This window comes from Trichechus manatus, unplaced genomic scaffold, assembly GCF_000243295.1.
Source record: "Trichechus manatus latirostris isolate Lorelei unplaced genomic scaffold, TriManLat1.0 scaffold00092, whole genome shotgun sequence".
Classification (NCBI taxonomy): Eukaryota; Metazoa; Chordata; class Mammalia; order Sirenia; family Trichechidae; genus Trichechus; species Trichechus manatus.
The window spans coordinates 1,233,793-1,259,010 of NW_004444028.1; the positions used below are offsets into that span (position 1 = coordinate 1,233,793).

General features: G+C 39.2%; 1 protein-coding gene across 8 annotated transcripts in view; it reads right to left on the reverse strand.

Annotated features, from left to right (window-relative positions):
- The window catches only part of TP63 (tumor protein p63), a 234,316-nt gene that overhangs the window by 6,568 nt on the left and 202,530 nt on the right, over positions 1 to 25,218 (reverse strand). For 4 of the 8 annotated variants that reach the window (XM_004382233.1, XM_012557253.2, XM_004382232.3 and 1 more), the window contains 7 exons: positions 22,415 to 22,601; positions 20,212 to 20,327; positions 19,090 to 19,199; positions 18,290 to 18,426; positions 15,761 to 15,843; positions 13,091 to 13,227; positions 1,152 to 1,309 (listed from right to left, as the gene is read on the reverse strand). In XM_004382233.1, the coding sequence (XP_004382290.1) occupies positions 1,152 to 1,309; positions 13,091 to 13,227; positions 15,761 to 15,843; positions 18,290 to 18,426; positions 19,090 to 19,199; positions 20,212 to 20,327; positions 22,415 to 22,601 (928 nt within the window). Of the gene's footprint in view, positions 1 to 1,151; positions 1,310 to 6,634; positions 7,054 to 13,090; positions 13,228 to 15,760; positions 15,844 to 18,289; positions 18,427 to 19,089; positions 19,200 to 20,211; positions 20,328 to 22,414; positions 22,602 to 25,218 lie in introns of those variants that run through there. The other 4 variants (XM_012557252.2, XM_023736772.1, XM_004382234.2 and 1 more) reach the window with 2 other exon arrangements.

A 25,218-nucleotide genomic window follows, 5' to 3' on the forward strand; every position in this document is an offset into this window, starting at 1 on the left:
TTCTTTTAGTGTCCAAGTATCATGCCTGACAAGGGGTCAGGTTTTGAGGGTTAGGATTCATTTATCACTAGTGGGAGAGCCATCTGGCAGCTATCAGGTATTTGTTGCCACATCAGGCAACCGTGCCACATACTCCTCCATCTCATTAAAACATAGATATGCACCACTGGACCAAAGACAGTTGCTATCCTAGCTTTCCAAACACTTCTTAAATAAAACTCATTCTCTTCAAGGTAGCCCTGAAGTGTAAGTGAAAAGGCTTGATGAACATAAGGAGGAGTTTCAAAGGACAAGACTGAGGCACTGGTTTTTGAAATACAAGATGTTAGCTGTGCAGTGTTCAGTCTTCCACGTTCCTGAGGATACTTTAGATGCCTCTGCATTCGTACCATCATCTTTGTCTTTCATATTTGGGTATTCACTTTGCTCAGTTTAGTTCTAGCATACAAGATAATCGCATTTATAGCAAAGCTGTATGCCAATCATCATCCATTTGGAGGTCCAATTCTCACATTATGTCTCTTATGGTTGTATTTAGTTGATATGAGTAATTTATATGTGTATAAGTGAAAGGGAGAGCCTTTTCTCTACATGTCCATTCCCAGTTGACTGTGTAAGGGATGGAGCAGACTAGTTGAGAAGGCCAAGGTTGTAGGAACGTAGAATCGTAAAATATTAAATGTGCAAACTGATAATTTCACAGATGGAAAACTGAGCATTAGAGCAGAGAAGTGACTTGTCCATAGTTACACAGCTAATTTTGCAATAGTGTCTAGACTAAAATCTAGTTCTCTAAGTTTTAAGTTCACCACACCATGCTACTTCCCACATATTGGATACCTTGCCTTTCAACTATCTCAAAGGTTGGCAGAAGGTGGAGTCCCAACTAGGTTGTTCTTTTCAAAGAGATTATTATCCATACTAAAATAACAGCCTTCTCTATTGCTAGCAGTATGCTTTGGAATGAAACATACATCTCAAATGTAAGAATATCACTATGAGAAACCCAAGCCACTCAACTTCTGTCTAATCTGTCCCACTCTGTCTCTCACTTAGCTTAAGAGCAGGCCTTTCCCCCATCCCAGAGCACAGTTTCTGCCTGTACTAGCCCTGATGGTCCTTCAGCTGCAGCTACAGGGAGATGCTCTTACTGTTGGCTCCCATGCCATCAGGAATGGTGGTGGGCGTGAGGGTGTTGCGCTGCTGAGGGTTGATAAGCTGGCTCACGGAGGGCAGCTTGTTCATGCTGTTCATTTTGTTCAGAGGTGGGGAGCTGTTACCATATGAAGACTGAGACTGCATCGAGGTCCTAGGAACACAAACATGGGAATGATGGTGAGCACGGAACACCGACGAGGGGGGACTGTTCTTTCCCAATAGCTCTCAGTTTAGAACATGGTCTAGAATGTACATTTGCAAAAACAGTCCTCCAGGAGTAATGATAAGAAGTTGTTTTGGTTTCCATCTGGGAATATTTCCTAACTAAGGAGGGATAGCAAGCCTATTATATTTTTCCTGAATATGTAGAGTACAAAGTTGGATACTTTCCTTAAGCACTCCTTTGTGAAGGGAAAATAATTGCATCTTCTTTTTTCTTCTATTATTTCGTCCATCACTCTCCTCTTTCTTGCCCTTCGACTCAAGCAAGTTTGAAAACCAGTAAGGGAGGAGAACTGAGCAAAGACCCAATGATTTATGAAAGACATGGATATGCCAAGCTCAAATTGCAGCTGAAGCATTCCATCTGGAGCTTCCTAGGCCATTTGGGCTATCAGAAAAGTACTGCAAGACCAATCCAACAGGGCATTTGGCTACACACCCTGAGGTCATGCAGAAGCCTCAACTTGGAAATATGTTTCTCAGCTGAGATGTTCATGGGCTACGACAGAACCCATTGGAATGCCAAGAGCCTCTCTACACAGGAGAACCCTGGAGCCCAAACAACTGTTCTGTTCACTTCCCACAAGTCTCCTGAGTGACAAAGAAAAAACAAAAACAAAACAGTTTTCTATTCAGCATTGGAAATTGAGTTCATCATATCATGTATTTATACATTATATGAAGATGATATTCCCTGTTCAATGCCATTCCAGATCTTTTTTTTTTTTTTTTTTAATATAGAACTAGTGATGTATACTAGAAGGAAGGCAGGATTCAGAGTTAGAAAATCAAGGTTTAAGCCTGCCCTGCAGTACGTATTAGGAGGGTACAGGTCCCTACGCAAGCCATTTAATATCCCTGCCTCAGTTTTTTCACAAGAAAACTGTATGTAAGCTCTGCACTTACTGTCTGAGTTAGATGTTAGAGCTAGGAAAACTAAGATATAGCCCCACCCTTAAGATGCTCAGTGGGAATAATTATCCAACCTACCTCATAGGGCTGCGGTGAGAACTGAAGGAGACAGGATGAGGTAGAAGTTTATAAAGTATAGAGCATTTACAACGAGTAATTACTGTGACCACAGAATGAAGACTGGGCTTTAAGCATGTTTCTCATCTGTGGTGGGAAAAGTTCCCCTCTTACAATCCTCAGAAGTTCCTGGGTGGCACAATGGTTAATGTGCTTAATAGCTAACCAAAAGTTTGGAAGTTCCAGTCCACCCAGAGACGTCTCAGAAGAAAGAGTTGAGGGTAGAACTAGGTCTCCTGGCTCCTAGTCCAAGAGTTCTTTTGTTTCTTTCTTTCATTTTGTAACACCTTCTGAGAAATAAGATTGTAGTGTGTAATAGGTTACAGAATCAGGAAATGGGTAAAGTAGTGAGAGAAATGGGGGAATCTGATTTACGGCAAGGAATAAGGGCTGTAATAAAGGGACCTAGGCCAGCGATTACTCAGAGACTTCTGAATTCACACTTCCCGCTGGTATAGGAGCTTTGCCTAAGACTCAGTACATTTGGATCTACTTAGGAACATCGTAAGTCTACAGAGAAGCACAGGGCAAGGCAGCAAAGGGATGCCTTGCCAGCTGCTGCTGCTTCTAACTAACTTTGCCCATTACAAACTATCTTAAAGATGCTAGGTAGCTTTGACTCAAAAGGCAGGTTGGTACTCCATAAGGTAAGAGGCCTCCACCTATCTCTCCTGTTCCCCGAAGTGTATAGCAAGAGCTAACGGAAAGCATTGCTTGAACCATTAACGTCCACCATTAGGAAAAGAATACATTAAAGAGCTTTGCATTTTCCGTGGACCCTCAGTTACAGTAAATGCCTTCTTCCAAATCCTGTAACAACTTCATTCTAGCTTTCCCTCTGTGGTCTTTATTTTTGACTTTTTATATTTCAGATATTATTTTTCATTATAAGGTACCTCAAACCATTTTTGAAGAAAGTAGGTCACAAACCACAGATGAACAAAGAAGGAACATGGGTTTTGGGTCAACCAACATCTAGGTTCAACTTCTGGATCTGACACAAATTAATTAAGTGACTTTGGATGTTATGCAAGTCTTCCAAGTGTCGTTTTCTTAACCTGTACAACAGGCATTATACTACTCTAGAAGAATTGCTATGAAGATTAAATGAGATCGTGTAAGAGCCCTGGACATCGGTGACTTGCAGCTGCTCAATAAATCTTAATTCCCTTCACTCTTCCCATCTCAAATATTTAATGCTCTAGTTCCTGGTCAAGCGGATAAGCAGTCTCAGTGCAAGAACTAACAGGAGGAAGAGATCAAAGGTGGCACAGATTCTTAATTGAGCAAATCCAGAAATTACGGTGAGGCAATGAAGAGGGATAACAGAGTCTGAAAAGGTCAGGAATTCTGAATGCTTCTCCCTTAATGTAGAAGTGAGTTTCAAAGCCATGAGCAGAAGGCCAGGGTTGTCTGTTCATTATTAGGTCTGCAATGTCAGAAACAGAAGGGACATTCTGTTGACTCTTGTGCACTGCGGAAGAGGGAGCCAAGCTGAGTAAATGTGTGAGCAATTTAGAGGCCTTGAAAGAGAACCATGTTTTTCCTTTGCAAATATAATGGCATAGTCTTACGTGAACATGCCCAAAGATTTCTGGGGAAGCTGAAGGGATGAGAAGTGTTCAAGGGGAACAGGAGCTGTACCTTCCTGGTTTTCTTATCTTCCTCCTTACCTACCACCCTAAAAAAATGAAATGGAAACACAGCTTTCCTGTGGAAAAAATAACAAAGTCTAAGCCTCAGTATGTTTTCCCTAGAGGCTGACTAGATTTTTCTAGGAATCCAATGTTACAGAGATATTGCAAGGCACTTTCAGGTATTTTTAGTTTGAAGAGAAATCCTGGTGAAGCCAAAATCCAGTTGGAAACTAACAATTTAGGCTTCTATATACACCACTAAGAATAAAACTCAAAATTTCAGAGCTGAAAGGGGTCTGTAGCTCATCCAGGATTAGAAATCATGTTTCCTGGTTCCGGATTTATGTGGTAAAAAGTCAAAATACTTGAGAACACAAATTCGAAGTCATCTCCTCCACCTTCCAGGAGATGCCTACGATTCCACCGAGGGATTCTTTTTATTTATAGTTTTCACTGTCAATTAAAATGCAGTGCTCTAGCAGAATCTGGTGATACCTCAAGGTAAATCCATTTCACCAAATCATTTCTGGAATGCAGGATTTCATAGAGAAAAGGGATGTGGAGTGTAGAGCAGAATACCTGTGGCACGAGGAAAGTCACAAAAAGGGAAGATGTGGAATATCAGAAAAATAATTGTATCTCCTTTTAAATTGTACCCAGAACTGCCTGTAACCTTTTCTCTCTAGCTGGGTAATCCTACTTCTAAGACAAAGGCTTCAGTTACTTTCTAGTTAGGTTAACTGTAATTTTCAAATATTTTGCATCATTTTGAATACGCGCCTTTATACAAAAGTCACTAGAAACCCATCAAAAACTTGTATAACAATAGGGTGAAAGAAAAAAAAAAAACTTGAAAGGAAAATCAAATATTAAAAAACTAAACATACTCACCAACCCTTTAAGGGATTTGTGAATCAAAGTTATTACATTAATTGAAAGCACTTTGCAAATATAACAAGGGAATCTGATTTTAATAACATACTTTTATCTCAAACATAAAGATATTTTTAAGTACTTCTGTAAGCTACTAGATTAATTATTTTTATGTAGAACAACTTTTAAAGCTTGTAAAAGGAATTACTGAAAACTCAAAACATAGTGTAATTTTTAAAAAGGCATTGGACAAGTTCCATTACCGATTTCTGGTTGAATATTGGCTAATGCCTACATCACGCAAGGCAAATGATTTGATAAATCTGGATTTGGTTTAAATCCCTTTTAGTAAATTTGTGAATTTAAGATACAACTTGAGGCTGGTTTGGAAATGTCAGTAAATGATACTATGGTGTCTGGCTCCCTATGACAAAATTAAACTTGCATAGGCCTAAAATATATTTTTAAGTTAGTTTGGGCATTGTGACTTATTCTTAGAATTGATGACATTGATGCAGAGTATCTTAAATTAAAACAATCATATACTGACAGAAGTGTAGACAGAACCAAAATAATTATTATTCGTGTTCTTTAGACTATACATACTTAAATGAGAATATTCTAGAACTTAAGGAAAACCAAAAAAAAAAAAAAAAGCAAGGGAGACAGAAAAGAAAGAAACTTCAAGATAAACAAGATGCAAAATTTTATTGAAAATTAAAATCACACATCCATAAAACAAGAGCCTCAATAACAAGAAAGTATTGCTACGGTGACACAGAGTAAAGAGCTGGTGATCCAGAATGGGGAGATGGGAAAGGAAGGATATTTTTACAGTCTTTGCACTATTGTTTTAAAATATGTCTTAAAAAAGAGAGAGAGAGGTTATCTAAACTCTTTGAGTTTAACAAAAAAAACCAGTTTACTTTTTCTGTCTTTAATTTCTAGGCCAGGTGTGTTGACTTCAGCATTTGTCCACTTGGACTTCACTTCATCCAAACATTAGTGTCCTGGACAAATGAGTTTAAGCAGAATCAATGACATGGCTGGGTTTATAATAGGATAGAGCGAATGGAGTTCCAATCGAACCAATTAGTCATAGATTTGGTGAGACAAGTTTACACTCCCTTTTGGACATTGAATAATAGTATATAAATGCCTGGGACAATATTGTTGGGGTGTTTTTTCCTCCTGTTAAAACCATAACATGTGTTTACCTGCCTGGGTCTAAACAACAGTTTTTGGAGTAGGTCTCCAGGGTTTCTATATGCAAGGAAGACTGTGCATCCTATCAGATGCTGACATATGGTGGCAGAGGTAGGACTGCGCACAGCACTAATGAACTTTCTACCAACCTAGGAGGGGAGCATACTAACAAGGAAAAGCTCTCAAAAGAAGTCAAGAATAATCCCAAATTGGCTACCTATGGTAATTATCATCTCTCTCTGCCTAGCAGTACACTTGACACCTCAGTTTGTTATTACTTGCAATATTACTGCATGACCAGCATTAACTAGGCCAGAGTCAGTCACCTGTCATTTACTTATGCACAGACAATGAGAACCATTTGCTCGTTTATTTAAAAAGGAATCTTAAGTTTGAGACCTGCTCAAAAGTTTTTTTTTTCTTCTGAGGTTTAGAAACACAAGAGAAGGTAGCAGGAAAGGATTCCAATAAACATCTTAATGCCCCTCTCCCCCTCCTCCCCTCCCAAGAAACAACAAAATAGAGCTCACAAACACAGTGGTTCCTGACTGACCAGTGCTATATCTAAGGATACAAAATCTGCAGAAAACGTCCTTTCTTGCAAGGTTTTGAGTCCCTTCAAAAGATTTTCTCACTAGTGGCTGTGTGCCTTTAAGCGGTTGGGTCTCTCTGAGCCAAAGTGTCTTCAAGTCTTGCTTATGAGGGCTGGATACACAACACACACGCCCACGCGCGCACACACACGCATACCCACATATACACATACACATACGGAAACGCAACAAACACACATTCAAAATGCAGAGCTGGGCTCTACGGGTAGACTGACGGGTTTGGGGGGTTGGAATGCCTAAAGAAGACGTCAGATTGTTTCGGAGTTTCTCTCCGGGGCTCCACAAGCTCATTCCTGAAGCAGGCTGAAAGGAGACTGCAGAGAGGAACCAGAGAAAAGAAAAGATGAAGGCTTAGGACTGCATATGCTCAAATCAACTGAAGACAGAAACACATTCCTCCTACCTTCATGATCATAGCATAGACAGAGCAGAATGCCTGGAAACCCATTTGTGCTTCTTCCATTCATCTGCCTTCTATATTACGCACTCTTCTACATCTCAAGACTTTTATGAAGAGATAAGACAGTAGTACTTAATCAAAAGTCTACAGCAGAATCACCCATGAAACCTCTAAAAACGCATTTCCCTGGATCTCTCTGAGACCAGGCTGGGGCACAGGCATAGATAATGTTTAACAAGTTCCACAGGTGATTCGTATACACACTTCAGTTGAGGACTACTGAGAGAAGGTAGGTCACGATGCTTAACATATGGCTTACCAGACTAAATGAATTGAAAAAGGGAATGCAAGAGACAAGAATACACTTTAATCTTTTGCAAAATTGTCATCTGCCCAATTACTATACCTCATTACTCTTGTCTAGCCTAACTATGAAGTATGAAGAAATACGATGTTATCGGTTTTGGGGGTGCATCGTCATGCATTTGTAAAGAACTATTAATGAGCATTTTGTATGTGCCCAGATTGAGACAGATAAATCTCTTAATTCTTTCAGTCACAAACCTGGCCTATAAATGCACAGATCAAACTCATGAAAGCAACTTTTGTATAATTAAGAAATCAATTATGCCACAAGAATGCCCGGAACAAACCCTCTTATTTTGCTAAAACTTGTGCAATCCCAGGAACTGTTTGGAAACTGTTTCCCAGGCCGGCTCGTGAAATCACATTGGATTACTCCTTACAAAGGCACAGAGCCATTTTTACTTGGTTAATGCTGGGATTGAGTAAACCATCTCACCAGGGAGAATTGGTATCATCTTAAAATAATACGCCAGAATACAAAGTAATAGGAATGCAATTTACTGCCAACTACAGATCTGTGGCTTTCACTCCTGGTTGGCATATTTAATTTCTAGAATTCTCTTGGAGCAAGGACTGCGTGAGACATGTGATATAGATATCGGATCAGTGTTTTAGTTATGATGAGAGGGCATATGATACAGGTATTGAATGAGTGCTCCAGTTATGATAAGATAGGGGTTCAAACTTTAAGACCTAGAATGAAGGATAGCTCTGCAGTTAGTGGCAAGAATTTAGAAGTGATTTAATCTCTGAGCTTAATTAATCTTTCTGAGTTTTTCTTCATCGCTAACTCAGAGCTAATAAATCTCTCCCTTGACTACTTCATCATGTAGCTGTGAAGTTCAAAAGTAACACTGTGTCAACTTTAAGAGCCTGTGCAACTCTGTGACCTGTAAGGTTGAGTGATAGGAAATAGTCACCTCTTTTTGACCTATAAAACTGGCACTTGCAAATAAATATTCTGGAAATGTAGAGCATTGCTAAGCCCAACTTCGAAATACGGGGTTAATCACTTCTATCAGTTTGAATATTTGTGTCCTTTGCTGACTTCAACATTGACAATCCTGAAGATACTGTTTGCTTCTCCCTCAGATACAATGACTTTGAGGGAAGAATACCAACATACTTGAAGATAATCGTAGCCAAATGGGCTTAAAGTCATAGGACTTTAATTGAAATAACAAGGATAAAACTCAGTTGAATGATACAGAGACAGAACAACGGGAATGGATGTTTGGTTTAGTTTTATTATTACGACTTTCTATAGTAATGAAGCAGAACAAAATATTGCAGAGAGCTTTATGTTCTTAGTCTGATTCTAGTCCAAGCTTTGTTATGAACTTGCTATGAAATCACAGATGTAGTTCACTGTCTCAGTTTCCCCAACTATAATATGAAGGTGCTGGAACTGGATATGGTCTTGAATATACCATCCTGTTCCAATATTCCATTATTCTTGGCTTGCATTTTTAGTGAGCCATAATCATCAATTCATCAGAAAGCAAAAGGAAAGACTAAGGGTACCTCAGGAAGTCAAAGATTTGCGTTAAAATTCAAATGAAATTCATCCTGTAGGAACACAAAAATATTTTCCAGACGAAAGCAAGACTTAGGCTAAGTGAAATTTTAACAAAGTGATGGTGACCTGAGACCAGGATGAAAGACGAGAAGCAGGATAAACTTCAGTAAAAGATGAAAAAGAAAGAGTACTGGTTGGAAGCACAGAAGTCAAAAGATTACTGAGTAGGTCTCAAGTGACTTCTGCAAAGCTGTCTTAAGAGTTAATGCCCTTGAAAATATGAAGGGAAGGGCCAACCACTCTAGTGTAAAGATTGAGATTAACCTGTCCCCTCATTAGATTCTGGCTTCCAGAAACCTAATCTCCTATATTTATACCAATGGGGACAAATCAACTAAAATAAAATTTCTTCATAAGTGATGCAAAGTCTACTTGTATCCATAACAATTTGATTCACAGTAACTCAGTGTCAAATCTATCTTTCATAAAGTCTATGATCATGAAGGTAATTGTGAAGGAAATTAAAAAAAAAAAAGAAAAGAAAACCATGCACAAACGAACAGCAGAGAGAAAACATATTGTGGGGAAACTAATAGAAGTAAATAAAACTGAAAATATGACTACCTGGTAGAAAATGTATTCACTTCCCACTAATTTTCCCTCTACTCTAAAGAAAAATACAAAACTGATTCTTTACCAGCATAAAATAGGTACTAGGTTTTTGGAAAAGAAATCAAAAGCTGTTATAAGCGTTTTCCAAGCTGGTGATTGCCAGGCAATTAGATTTCCATTTTTCTTTGTCTAGTCATTCATGCTCTTTCTTGGAGATTTGCATGAAAATAAAAGAAACTGAAAAAATGCAGCTGAAGAACATGGCAACTGGAGAATTTGTATAGTTGAATAATAACTATTGGGGACCCATGTATACATAATGCTACAAAGGCATAATTAGACCAAATGTCTGTATTTTGCAAAGATCTCATTTTGCAGTCTGTTAGATTTCCATGCACAAGTATCACAGCTGAGGTTAACTCTCACACACTGTGCAACATCAACTCAAAAACATGCATATGACACTTTTTCATGAACACACCAGGAAAATATATGGCTACTAATTCCTCACTACTTGTCTGAGGCCAAATGTGCAAAAAAAAAAAGAGGCTGTATCCCTAAATTCTTCTGTGCTTTTGAAAATAACACAATTTTCAAATTAATTTTCTCCTTTTGGTGAAATAAGATTGATTTCTGAAATACGGATTGCAAAAATTTTCCCTTTAGAACAATGCCTGCCAGTCAGACAGTAAGCACTAGATAAATCATCCTATGGGAACACTGGGCTATTTACCTTCACGTATGCCATATAAGCAAACACAAATATACATATCACGTGCCCCAGGCTGACTGATGTTGATCTTGGTTTATAAAGTCTCTAAAATGATGACACTATCATTTCATGATCTATAGAAGCTGTTTAAAATTGTTCTATTGACTTATACAATGCTGAGAACAAATTTCCAGAACATTCTTAAGATTAAAAAAGTTTTCTGGTTAGGAATTCACCATTACGTTATAAACTCCGTGACGGCAGGAATCCTGTCTTCCTCATCTTTATCCTGAATTGTTCTCGCAGAGCAGATTTTCAATAAAGGTTTGTTACATTAATAAAATCAACTCTCTGATCCTTATCTGACAACGAGATTTCATCATTAAACGTATTTTGTGTCTCCATGGGCATGTCTAACTTCCTCAGATAAGAGAGATCTCTATGGAAAGCCACTGATGTTTTGTTAGATAATGAAGTGTAACTTGAAAAATTTCATTAAGATAAGCTAAAACCTTTAATACCACTCTACCTTAGAATATAATGTTAGCTTCCAATACTACTATCAAACCAACTCTAAGCCTCAAGAAGCAATGGAAGAAATACCACTCCTGTATCTAAAACAGGAATTGGGAAACTACAGTATGGCCCCTGAGCTAAGAAAGGTGTATACATTTTTAAATGGTAGGAAAACATCAAAAGAAGTGTAATAGTGTGTGACATGCGCAAATTATATGAAATTCAAACTTCAGTGTCTATAAATAAAGTTTTATTTGTTTATAAAACTTCATTTGTTGTTTATGGCTACTTTTGTGCTAGAATGGCAGAATTGAGTCGTGGCAAGAGACCACATGGACTAGAAAGTCTACAATATTTACTACTTGCCTTTTTCTGAAAAAAAAAAAAAAAAGGGTGGTTGACCCCTGTCCTAGGTAGTCAAACCTTTTAAGCCACGCCACTTAATAAGCAACAATTTGGTCTGACAGAATTTTTTCCTGTTAACTGGAAAAAAAGATGGGAAACAGTAATTATTGCAGAGTAATTCCGTCAGCATGATATGCTAATGGATAATTCTTCTGAGGTTACTTTGGCTGAACCAAATTTTTCCAGAGTGAACAGGAGGCAATGTGGGATGGCTTCTTAATCTCGTACTAGCACGCCTATCTTGGGAAAAGCATTATCCCCTCTGGGTTTCCCTTTCTTTGTCTGTAAATGATGTTACAGGTTTCTATTTCTTTGATCTTCATTGTATTGTTTTATAAGAACTAAATCAGTTTTGCACTTGAATATACTAACATATATTTCTGCCTGATATCTCAAAGAATCCATAGAATTGGCAATTCTGTCTGCAAATCTGAGTTCTAATTCACCTTTGGAATACTCAGTGTTGCCAAGGACCTGACTAAACTTTCTGCTCAGCCTTACGTATAAAACTATATAATTATAATTTACAAAATTTTCATGTTAAAAGCAAATGGTGGGCAAAAGGGTCTTAAATGCTCAACTAGCCTAAAGTCCTTTGAAGAGAGAGCACACTTCTTTTCTTTCCCTCTCCTGCCCACCCCGTACCCCATAGCCAACAGACAGATGCTCAGGAGGTACTTTCGGATTATCAGATATACATTCCAGCCTCCTCAACTGCATTTATGGTTATTTAAAAAAAAATATAATGAACCGTCTTTGTTAAACTTTCCATAACTATTTCTGCATAGTAGCTAATAACATATCAGAGAAGAACCATTATTTCTTGTTTGTTTACATTTCTATTTTAAAGACAACCTTTGCCTTAGGTGAGAGACTTTGGCTTCATTTCCTTCTCCTGAAGAGTAAAGTCAAATGTTTGAATTACTTAATTGGGCACAAATTATATATATTTTACATTTCTCCACAGAGATTTTGGCAATACTTCCAGTATAAATACAATATTTTAATTAAGCCAGCAAGTGAGTATTCTTAACCACAGAAGGGTAAGTATAAACAGAGTCTTGATTCGCCAACTTCCTTCCTTTCATGAGAGCTATTCTATTCTGGTTCGTCATACAACAGCATCATCAAAGATCCAACAATCAGCGTAAAATTTAATGTATAAAAAAGCTGTCATGTATATTTTAATATGGTTGCAAAACCTGGCCCAATTTATGTAAAAATGTCTTGTTGGAAGACAATGTAGAGCAGAGACACTAAAACATGGCAATGTAATGCTATTTTGCCCTTCTGCACCCAAGCATTTTCCCAGTGAGCATGCAGTAGGTCCCAGAACTCTTGTCAACACAACACTCAAAGAGGTCACTCTATAGGAAAACATATTTGCTATCCCTAGTTTACAGCAGTTTCCCCAAAAGTAGATCCTGTGCATCCCAGGAGATGTACAAGACAATCCATTGGGATGAGGAGAGATCATCTGTTTTAAAATATGCACATTATTATATGAATAGAGGATGTACTCAAAATTCTTTTACTGATAGATATAGATGGATCCGAGAAACAGAGAAGAACAAAACTAACATTGTTAGCGTGGGTCTCTTTGTAATTCACCCGAAATCGTTTGGATTCAATTTCAGAACATGGGTGGAACTTCAGGAAGGTCATGATAAGAAGCATGGAAGGCTGACATAGAAAAAGGAACCCCACACCAGCTCATCAGGAATGATTAGCATCGGTTCTCTCACAGTCCCATCTTCTGCATCACCCTTCAAGCCGTCACTCTGCTTCAGCCCTCCTAAAATGGTACATTGACACACTCACTGTTTCTGCAGTAAGTGCTGGTGTTGCTGCTGCTGCTGCTGCCTGTATGTTTCAATCGTGTGCTGGGGAAGGTACTGCATGAGCTCTAAGGACTCTTTGATCTTCAACAGCATTTCGTAGGTCTCACGGCCCCTCACCTACAGAAGTGGGCAGGAGAAAAGATAAGGACAAATGAAGATCTGTAGAACTATTGCAGTGCAGTCAATTCTCTTTTTCAGTCCATTTTCTTGTTCTCTGTTCTACAGAGTCACCATGGACACTAAATTAGTCAGTACTGAACCACTCACCACTCCTAGGAGGAATACAGGTCCTGTAGGCTTCTGATCACAACATTTTTGTCAACCAATCACTAGGTAACCTTGCTTTCTGTGTGCTTCTGTTTAAAGACACCTTGTTTAACAGGGACTGTTGATTTACTCACATAACTCATGGCCAACAGCACTGTAACTCATGTCTGAACAAAGTTTATTTAACACGTGTATTTTCCCCACCAGGCGCATCATAGTCTTCTCGTGCTTAGGAATACAGCACTTCTGAACTATGCCTGGGGACCATTTTAAACAGCAATGTCACCAAAAAAACAACAACAACAAAAAAAAAAAACACCAACGTGTGAAAATGTGGCACTAAATAGACCGTGAAAAGGACACTAGTTTACAGAATGAGAGCTGAAACAAGAAGGCAGAGCACTGCCTTGTTTGACCTCAGCTGGGAGTGTGTGTGTTGGGCACGCACATTTTACAAATTTGTGCTGCTCTGCCCATGTCTGCAAATGACCACGAAAGGGCCATCAGTACTGATTTGGGGGGAAACAAATAAATTTTAGCAAATAGGTGGATTTGCAAATATGGAATTCATAAATAATGAAAATTAACTGTATTTGTCTCTGGAGGGGCAAGAGTTTTCAGCCAGGGTAAGACAGTCTCTCCCTGAGTGTCTCTTAAGTGCTTTTTAAAAAGTATGAGAAGACCTAGGGTGAGGCACGGGGGGTGCTCAGGGCACTTGTATGAACCGGAGAGCGAGTGTCTTTTTAAATTTTGCACCCTAGGCACCCCACCCACCTCAACCTAGTCCCCATTCTGAGTACCAGAGGTGGACTTCATCAGAATCCATGAATGGAAGAATTTTATCTTCCTTTTGTTGGGTTAACTCCTACTCATCCTTCAAAACCCATCTTGGTATCACCTTTTCTGAGAAGCCTTTCCTGATCTTACTCTTTTAGGCCAAGTCTGCTGTCCCTCTATGTATTCCCATAGCCCAATGCCTAGCTCTACTGAAGAATTTATTTCACTACATTATAACTGTTTGTCTCCTCGCTAGAAGTCAAGCTCTTTGAAGGTAAGAAACGTGTCCTACTGATCTCTGAATGCTCAGAGTCTAGCATATTTTCCACTCAGTAAATACCAACTAACCAAACAAAACCAAACCCATTGCCGTCGAGTCGATTCCAACTCATAACGATCCTTCAGGACAGAGTAGAACTGCCCCATAGGGTTTCCAAGGAGCGGCTGGTGGATTCGAACTGCTGACTTTTTGGTTAGCAGCTGTAGCTCTTAACCACTGTACCACCAGGGCTCCACCAACTGAATACATGCCGGATTAACAGAAGTTTTCCTTCACACACTTCAGTTTGGCCAAGGCTTCACTAAACTGAAGATGTAACTCATTACAGAGTACCTTCTTCATTAGTACAAACTGAAATTCCATCTAAAACAATAGCACTTCAAGTGGGTCCTATCCTTTGAGCTAAAGACATATAAATTTTTTGGAATACATAGTATATCAGGATAATGTTAACTTAAATTCCACAAGTCCTTTTCTATGTGTAGCCTGAGAAAAAAATACATGGAGGATCTTAGCTAACTCATTGTCTGATTGGTCTACCTGTAGTCTGCTGCTGGAGGGTCAGGCCCTAAAGAAGGTGGAGACGTGGGTATGGCACACCCAAACTTGACAAGTTGCTTTAGCTTCAATCCCAGGGTGCCCATGTCTTATGTCAGTTTAGATGACTAGCTTCAAAGGATATACTGGTCATAAAAAACTTTGCTGTTACACTAGATGGCAAAGACCTAAAGCAATGAGAATTCAAAGAACTGGAACCGTGATCTAGTAAAGGTCACCTTAGTGATCCCGAGAGGGCTAACGCTCCTTGCAGAAGTGAAAATAGTCTTACATAATAATAGAGCTGAGCCTTCTGGCTATTCACATATAATTGAGGACCCTGCTGTATTTTGCGTTCTTTATAGCACTCCCTAAAAGAAATCACACTCCATATTCTATAATTGTTGTGTTATCCACGTTGTGAACTCTTCCCAAGCAAATGTTAGTCAGCGGTTGGTACGTCCATGCTGCCTAGCATAATCTTATCCTCAAATAATAAAGTACCAATTAATTTTAAATATTTTTTGGGTAAAAAGAACTCTGTTAAGGAGAGTAACTTTGATTGGATGGGTATGAAAATGGAGGAGACTAGCCATCAATATACTCCAAAGTTATGAAGAGAAGAGATAATTTACTGATTTTTTTTAAAAAAACATACTCTGTGCTTTATATCCTTAGCTACTCTCTCCCTTTCCCACAGCCAGAGATCATCAGAAGATAATCACATAGTCAAAGTCATTCAAAGAAGGGGAAAAATGGAACAACACTGAATACTCCAGGGAGACTCACTGGCAAGTATAACAGTTCATCATCTGGGGATCTTCGTTTCTTGATGGATGTCATCTGGATGCCATGTGTGTTCTGACGAAAAGCTGGCAGGGGAAAAATAACAAGTTTTACCCTGGAAACATTTCTGAAGCTATAACACATTTATTCAACAGACAGTGGCATCAGCAAAACCCGTGAGATTAGAGTTTCTAGTTCTAAGCATCCATTTAATCAGTAATGATTGCTTTTTCATTAAGTGTAAACCTAGCAACAAACAGGAGAGGAAAAAGTGGGTAAGAACAAGGGAAAGAAAGAAATTCCAGATGCTGGGAAATGGTCATTGGTTTAAGAAGTCCTGCAGGAAACCATATGTCTTGCCGGGAGTATGTCTGTGAATAGCTGTTAAGGAAAGAAAGATAAATTGGTTTTGTGATTTCATTTTTAGTTCATTCATTTCCAAAAAGACAAACGCATTATGTAGAGGTTGTCTTGCCATTGCATTCAGCCTCATGAGCTCGCCCTTCCCATTCTAGTACATACATCACATAACTTCTGACAATTTCATTGACCTCAGTCTTCTCTTTGGTAAAATGAGTGAATTCAGCTGAAAAAAATCCCTAAGGTTTCCAAAATGATAAACTATACCCAGGATTCAAAGTACAGAGATGATCCTTCTGCCAAAGTTCAGATAATTTGTTCTTACTAAAAGTCAGAGTCATTAATTTGAGAGTAATTGTGATGTTCAAGGAAGAGTATGGGGACTATGCTACCAGGCAGACTCAGAAGTAAAATTAGGATGGATATCTATCTCTATTTCCATCTCTCTCTCCCTGTCAACCTATCTATCTATCACTGATGTTTTGAGGAATAATCAGAGGGAGCCTAACAGGAAAAGCAAATCACGCTGAACAGTTAGAAGTTGATGGTGAAGGGTTGTTTTAGCATTTTATTGTTGTCCTCCTGTAAAATGCAATACAATTTCCATTTCGTCTGGATAATAATTAATGATAAGATCAAACCTCTTTTTCATAAGATAAATCAGAGTTTAGCATATTTTAAACTACTTGTTGCTTCCACATGAAAAGAAAGAAGCTGGATCCATACCTCATACCATATAAGAAAATTAATTCAAAATGGATCAAGGGCATAAGGTGAGATCTAAAACTATAAAACTCTTAGAAGAAAACACAGGGTAATACTTCAGGACCTAGTTTTGTTTGTTTTCAGCATCTGGTAAAATTATTGCCATTTTAAAGACATTTTCTAGTTTACTTTTACCTTTATTAACATTTATTCTTTTATCCATCGCTGGTTTTCATTTCTTACTTCTTTGGTTAAGTATTATTTTAACTTTCTTTTTTTTTTAATTTTATTTTTAGTGAAAATATACATATCAAAACATGCTTCCATTTAACAATTTCTATACATATTGTTCAGTGACATTGGTTACATTCTTCAAATTTTGTCAACATTCTCATCATTTCTGCTCTGTTTTACCCCCATTAATTTTGACTCACTGCCCCCTAAACTTCTCATCTATGCTTTAGAGTTACTATTGTCCTTTTGTTCTCCTATAGACAACTTTTTAAAAGAGCTCAGTACTTAAGAGAGACAGTCTTTGTTTTTTGAGCTAAACTTTTTGTTAGTTTGCTTGTTTGTTTAAAGATGACTTCAGGGGATAGTTTCAAGGTTTAAAGAATATCCCAGGGCAATAGTCTCGGGGGTTCCTGCAGCCTCAATGGATCCAGTAAGTCTGGATTCTTTGGGAATTTGAAGTTCTGTTCTACATTTTTTTCCTTTCTATCAAGATCCATCTATTGTGAGGGACCTAGTTTTTAACAATGGATTCTTAGATATCTTAGACATCAAAAACACTAGCAGCAAAAGACAAAATCGATAAAACAGACTACATTAAAATTAAAAACTCTTGTGCATCAAAGGACTTTATCAACAAAGCAGAGACAACCTACAGTTTGTGAGAAAAATTTTGGAATCCATATATCCGAGAAAGGTTTAATATCCAGAATACATAAAACACTTGTAGTGATGTCAGGCTTATGCCAGGAACTTTCTAAAATCAAAATTCACTACAAGTTAGAAGCACAAAAAGCTAAACCAATAGATTCAGACAGTGATTCTCAAACTTTAGCTAGCATTAGAATCATCTAGAGGGCTTACCAAAACACAGATCTTGGGTCCTCACCCCCGGGGATACTGAGTCAGTAAGTCTGAAGCCTAAAACTTTGCATTTCTACCAAGCTTCCAGATGATGCTTATGTTACTCATCTGGGAATGATATGTTGAGGCCCGCTGAGCTAAGAAATACTCACTATGACTACTTGCTTTTGTAAAGGTCTAGTGGGCAACTAGAATCCTTTCGGGCACCTCTATCAGTAATACAGCTGTGCCCACTGGCTCTGTGGCCACAAGTCAGACTTTGCCTCTAAAGCCCTGGTGTCCTATCATGCTGCCTCTCCAGTGTCATCCGTCCCATACCCCAGTACTCAAGAAGACTCAACCCTGCCCCACTTGGCCACTACATCTACTTACGGCGCTTCGTACCATCACCGTTCTTTGTGCTGTCCGAGACTTGCTGCTTTCTGATGCTGTCTTCATCTGCCTTCCGGTCTCGTCCTGGGCAAGCACAGATCCGGGCCTCAAAACAGCGTCTGCCCAGGACTTGCCCACTAGGAGTTAGAGAAGAAGGGAAGAAAGGGTTAAAAAAAAAAAAATTGAAGTCTCCCGGAGTCCTCCCATTTCCAGGTCTGCTGCTGGCCATTTCCAGTGCACCGCCACCAGCAGCTCAGCCATCACCGCTTTGAGGATGGACTCAAAAGCACTTGGCAGAACACAAAAGCGCTGAAATGCCACAAGTGATATTAGTAAATAACATTCCAATTGTTCTGCAAAGAACCTCTAAGCCATTAACTGAACAGCTGTATTTAGCTACATATTTTGAAGGAAACTTGAGTTAAGCCAGTGGATGTCTCCGGATAAAATCCCCTCAGGCAGCCCAGACTTATTCAAAGAAACTGTTAAATGGCTTGGGGGCCACATGAAAACAAACACTGTCTAATCAGAAACAATTCCAGTCAAATGTCAAGAATTCAGGTATGAAACAACTTGCACACCTTCCCAGCCCTTTCTTTTTCTTTCTCCCTTTGCCCACCCTCTTCTGTCTCCACTTTCTTAGATCTTTCGTGTGTTTGCAGCAAAGCTTTATAACACAAAGGACAAAATCAAGGGTAGCTCTCTGCTGCACGTGCAAATTAGCCATAAAGCAAAAACAACTTCACTTTGCCCTCTGCCCATGCTTTTTGTAGAATGACAATTTTGCATATGCCACTTACTCTCTGGTTTCCAGAGTGACAATGATTAAAATCGGACGGCGGTTCATCCCTCCAACACAACTGCTGTTACACATGAAGTTGTACAAGACTGTTGTGAATTCAGTGCCAACCTGAACACAAGGGGAAGAAGAGTCTGTGTTAACAATGGTTTGAACTGATGCATTTCCTTCTAAGCTCTTACCTCTGTCTAAATAACTCCACTTTTGATGAAGTGATAGGCCTCTTTAGAGGCAAGGCAAGCTCTGAAACCCATTATAGATCCCTTGTTGTTCCTCCTCCGGGGAAGTTTAAAGCTAAGGTTTGCACCGTTGGACACTATATTAGGTGAGACAGACTGTAACAGATATAGGATTTTGACCCTGTTCATTGGCAGGCTGATATCTACCATCCAAGTCAAATGGGCTACACCACATACATGAATATCATCGAAAAGGAAGAGCTGAAAATTTACCAAAAATAGTAGAAATGCTCCAAGAATATTTTCCCTATTTGGATAAAACAGTATAACATAGATTTGAATGCGCATTTCCATCAATAACATCTTGCAACTCAAAAGGTGCTCGGAATTAGATCGCCTAGTCCAAAGTGCTCATTGATGGATGAGGCAACTGAAGCCCAGAGAGGAAGTGTCATATGACAAAGGTCCACACAGCAAGCCAGCAAGCCAAAGGACACTGGTCTTGCTACTCCAGTGTTCCTTCCACCACATCACTCGGCTTTACAAATCTGCCACCTGTTCATTCCAACTTCAGCTGAGGGACTCCTCGTAGGTGCTCCCATCTGCAGTCTAGTGTAAGAGTATTTGCATCTAGCACTGTGCACAGCTGCTACCAGCTCAATCACCAGTCAGACTGTCTGGATAAAACAATGTCATGTATCAACTCAACTGCCAGTTCAGTTATCATCTGCCCTTAAGATAGGAATGTGGAAACAAAGCCACGTTACCAAATTAATTTGGCCCAAATTTAGGAGTTTTGAAGGAGATAGAGCAGAAGCATGTGGAGAAGAGGACGAGGTTACGTATTTGATAACAAGAACTAAGACAGTGAAAGATGCTAGAAAAACTCCGTATCACTGATAAACAGTTGCTCTCTCCAATCTGCCCAGCCTTTATCTTCTTACCTGGGGTGGCTCATAAGGGACCAGCACACTCTGTCTTCCTGTGATGGGGTCTTCTACGTATTGGGCATGGCTGTTCCCTTCTACCCGAATCAAATGACTAGGAGGCGCAATCTGTCCTGCAGAACAAAGAAAGACAAGAGAGTTAGCTCCACAGTCTCAAAACAAAGAAAGCAAAAGGAAACAACATGGACAGAACGTTGATGGCTAAAGAAATGGTTTGTGTCATCAAGGAAATATACATCCTTGGAAAAAGACAGATCCTGTTGCCAGATATCTAATGTATGAAGACATCTCAACTTTTACAGTAATAGAAAGACTAGAATGTTTATCTCTATCTGAGGGCATAGTCCTATGTTTCTGGTGCTTAAGGTTAACCATGCCAGCTTTTTCCAGAACTCTACGCCTACATCTGCGACTCAATCCATGGAGATAATTTTGCCAGCTTCCCTGGGAGATGGAAGGAAAAAGATCAAGTTAAAAAAGCAGTTTGATTAAAAAACTGGCTAGCTTTGTTATGCTTAAAGGACCCCTAGGTTAGGGGACAAGAAAAGTGAAGCAAGTTCTGAAATAGCCTAGGCAAAGTTTCACAAAATTGTGATCCTTGGTAGAGCTCCAAAAGAAAGAAGCTGCTCCAAGAATTGGGGGCCATAAAGGTGTTCTTAACCTCTTAACCTTTGGCCATGTATTCCCACTCTAAAAACAGCCATTCAATAACAGTAAAAAGCTAAGTGTGTCAAGACGTTCTCTGCAGCAGAATATATGAAGGTAAAAACTATTGTGTCAAACAACGAGAATGCACTTAAAAATAGTTAAATGTCACCTTGATGGAACATGGGGCAGTTATGCAAAATTTTTACAAATCCTAGTTACATGGAATAATCTTTACGGCCTAATGTTAAATGAAAAGCAAGATACAAATGTATGGATGACACAGCCATGTAGATGAAACCAAACCCATTGCCAGTGAGTCGATTCCAACTGAGAGCAGAACTGTCCCATAGGGTTTCCAAGGAGCAGCTGGTGGATTCGAACTGCTGAACTTAATGTTAACAGCCATAGCACTTAACCACTATGCCATCAGGACTCCAGTGTAGATAAGGACTAGAAATTAATGTGTAAAATATAGCTGTGTTAAGGTGGAAAGATTTTGCCTTTCTCTTTTAATTTCTACCTTTTTTTTTTTTTACTTCTTTAATTTTTCTCTACCATCTATTATATTCTCTATTTTCACACATTCTTGCTACCTGCCAATCTTTTAATTTTTAATTCTCAGCCCTCTCTCACTCTCCCCATGTCCTGCATTTACTAGGCTATTTCCTATGTAAAGTATCTTAACTCCCAATCCCTCATGTACCCTCATTACTATTTAATGATTCCTTATCCTATCCCCTGTCCTTCCTTTCCAGTTCTGGGAACTCAATGCTTAGCCTCGTTTCATAGAAAGATTAGAATATCAGATCTAAGGGAATACTTGGAGATAATGACCTCTTCTGTAAAACTATTGTTGGAGCTGAGGCTCAGAAGTCTGCTAAGAAGGCTAAGAGGGCTAAGGAAGAGTATGGCTAAGAAGATATATCCCTGGTTACAGGGCCTAGAGGTGGCCCTCAAGATAAGATGCTTGCTCCCTCAATTCCTGGGTCTTCACTTGACTGCCTGCCCTCCATCTCTTCCATCTACTCTTCTAGGTCTTCTATTTACCCCTCTTACCCATTATTTGCCTTCACATATCTTTTTCCTCCTGTCCTCCTTTCCTCTTCCAGTTCTTCATTATTCCTCTCCATTCATGCGCCTTCCTTTTGCCCTTCCAGCTCTCTACTAGTCTAGCCTTGAAAGCCATTCTGGGAAAATCATTAAAGCTGAAGAGTACTCTAGCCTGGGCTGAGAAGACCAGCTGCCATGTTCTTCTCCCTACCTCTCTCCTTACCAAAATCATCATAATAATAGCAATAAGGGAACCAGCAGTGAGTTGGGAGACAAGTCTAGGTCATCTAGTAATTACTAAAATTAAATAGTCCAACTATTTTTGAGAGTCATACATTTATTTATCACAATTCTCAGACAGGGTCAGCCAAAAAGGCAGACTGAGTCGCCATCAGATTGCAGAGGTCTGAACCAGGAAGGTAGGCCTTAAACAAAAAATCCCCCCAGGATCCCTACCTTCAAGAAGCTTAACTGAACAGCTACAGATTCCACTGCTCCTTACCCTCGTTGAATTCACGGCTCAGCTCGTGATTGGGGCACCGTTTCACCACCTCAGTGACATGCTCAGCTTTCTTGTAGACAGGCATGGCCCGGATGACAGCACCCTGAGGAGGGGGGGTCATCACCTTGATCTGGATGGGGCATGTCTTTGCAATCTGGCAGTACAGTTTCTTCAATTCAGTGGAATACTGCATAGAGACGGGGCCGATGATGGGGGGAAGCAAAAAACCAACAGGAGAGATTATTATAGTCAAAACAATCAAATCAAAACAAAACAAGAACAACAACAACAAAATGCCCACTTTTCACAGCCTTTATAGCTGTATATTTACCACTGGGTACTAGCTACATGACATCCAGCAATCTGATTAGAGTGAGTTATATTATAAATCAAATTAATAAGAATTTTGCTATTTGAAATCAAGTCACACATTTACAAAAGGTTTCACATTTATCAAAACACATTTATCCTGTTAGTCCCTGTTATCTTCTTTTTACGGTGAAGACACCTAGACTTAGAGGGGTTCCAATGGTTAATGCCATGAGCAGCTTCATGAGTTAACAGGAACTAAATGAAGATACAATGTTCTCATATATGGGTGATATGAAACAGCAAACTACAAAGATAGCTTTCTGCTTAGCAGATTATAATGAATCTTGCCTTTACAATACTCCAGAGGGTTTCATAAGAATTAGGATTTATAGAATTAAAAAAAAAAAAACAAAAACGAATATCTGCCAGAGTTGGGAGAGATTTTATCTGAGGTCAACCAGCCAGAAAACTGCAACACAAGAGCTCCGCAAAACTACTGCACTTATTTCCCAACATCACAGTATAAGAGAATGTGAGAGCTAGAAGGGGCCTTTGACCTTATTTTCGTCCTACACCTTCACAAAAAAAGGACTGGCTAATGGCACACAGACAATAAGCCACTGAAATTGGCCATTGAAAACCCTACGGAGTTCAGTTCTACTCTGACACACGTGGAGGGGCTGTGAGTTCAAGCTTTGTTTTGTTTTTTTCCTGGATGTTGTTGCCCCTTTCCACCTTTGAACTATAATGGAAAGTCTCCATTCTAAGCCTCACACTATATTAAACCTTGTCACCTCTGTTCTGTGGGTCAATGCCCCATCACTGCATTGCTACTCAGTCTGATGCTGGGGTGAAACCACCCAGGTACCGGTATTGCTGGCCAAGACTGGGACACCTAGGAACACTTATCCAAACAAAGAATAAACACGCATGCGCGCGCGCGCACACACACACACACACACACACACACACACACAGGTGGCAATCATAAGATGGCAGCAACATCTTTCCAGGGGAAAGACATGGAAAAGCAAGAGCCAGAAGGGCAAAGGGATGAATAACTGACACGTGCCAATCCAACTCTGACTGAAGACAAATATCCTACCAAAAAATACATTAAAAACTGTTTATCTGTTGCTTTTGAAATATAATCTTGATTTAAACAAGCTTCCTGTCTTTCCCAAGTATTTCAGCTCTATGAAATTTTCAGTTAAAAATTTCCCAATGCTAGAAGTGAATTGCATAATCACTTCTCCATGCCCACAGGCCAAGGATTAAACACACCAAAGGGTTTTACATAGTTTGCAGAAATAGGAAGCATGCCAAAAATCAGTCAGAAAAATAAAATTCTAATTAAGAAACACTGAATTCAATCTAGATAGATATATTTGTTAGTATATTTTTTAAACTAATGACTTCACGAACAAAGGCATTGTCTTAGGACAGGTTAAGAACTCACATCTACGAAAACGCCAAGAGAAAAGGCCTATCCGTTTGTTTTAGTAAGAGACCCATTCTAATCACGAGTTTCATAAAACGCACCTTAGGAAAGATGGCTGAAAAATAAGTCTGTCAGCTAACACCCGAAGGCATGAGCGAAAAAGGCATCCTTCCAAGTATGTGGAAATTGCAAAAAAGGATTGTAAAAAAGAAAGGTAAGTGTTCAGAAGACAGCAGTTTCTTAACAGAAGCATTCCATTTCAGTAACTGATATACTTCACATCAGGCTTGACAGACTAAGATACAAAGCCCTCAGAATAAAGTTGGGCACCATCAAGTGTTAATTCTCACTCATTTTCTGGGTGGAATTGGGAAATCTAATTTCTGAGTTTAAATAATGACAAATAACAGCTCCTACCACTTCCTCAGTGCTGGTGGAAGGGACGGAATCCTCACACAATGCTACGGTGAAGGTATTACAGGTATACAATCTCTCACCTGGCACACCTGGGGCAGAGGTTTCAGAATGCAGAATTGTGTAAATTTTAGAAAGGGAATAAAGCTCGTATCACATGTATTATAAACATCTCCTTCAAGATTTAGGGCAGCAGCCCATAATCACACATTAACATTTCTACAGGACAGATGAATATTCACACCAACTTGGAAATGACTATCAATAGCCTCAGGCTGGCCAGTTTTCACCCATCACAAAGTCAGTTTGCCACAAACTTATGTAAAAAAAAAAAAAAAAAAAATTAACATAGCAAACCTTTGGTTTTCAGAGCTCTTTGAATTTCAGAATTAAAGGTAAAGAATTATGAACCTTCACCGTTCAGCCGGTGATTGGACAGCCCCATAAAACAAAACGGGACTAATGAGGCACAGCAGTCCAAGGACAAGGACTAGAAGGCAGAAGGAGACAGGAAAGCTGGTGATAGGGAACCCAAGGTTGAATAAGGACAGTGTTGACATGTAGTGGGGTTCTTAACCGTTGTCATAGGGCAATATGTGTACTAACTGTTTAATGAGAAACTATTTTGTTCTGTAAA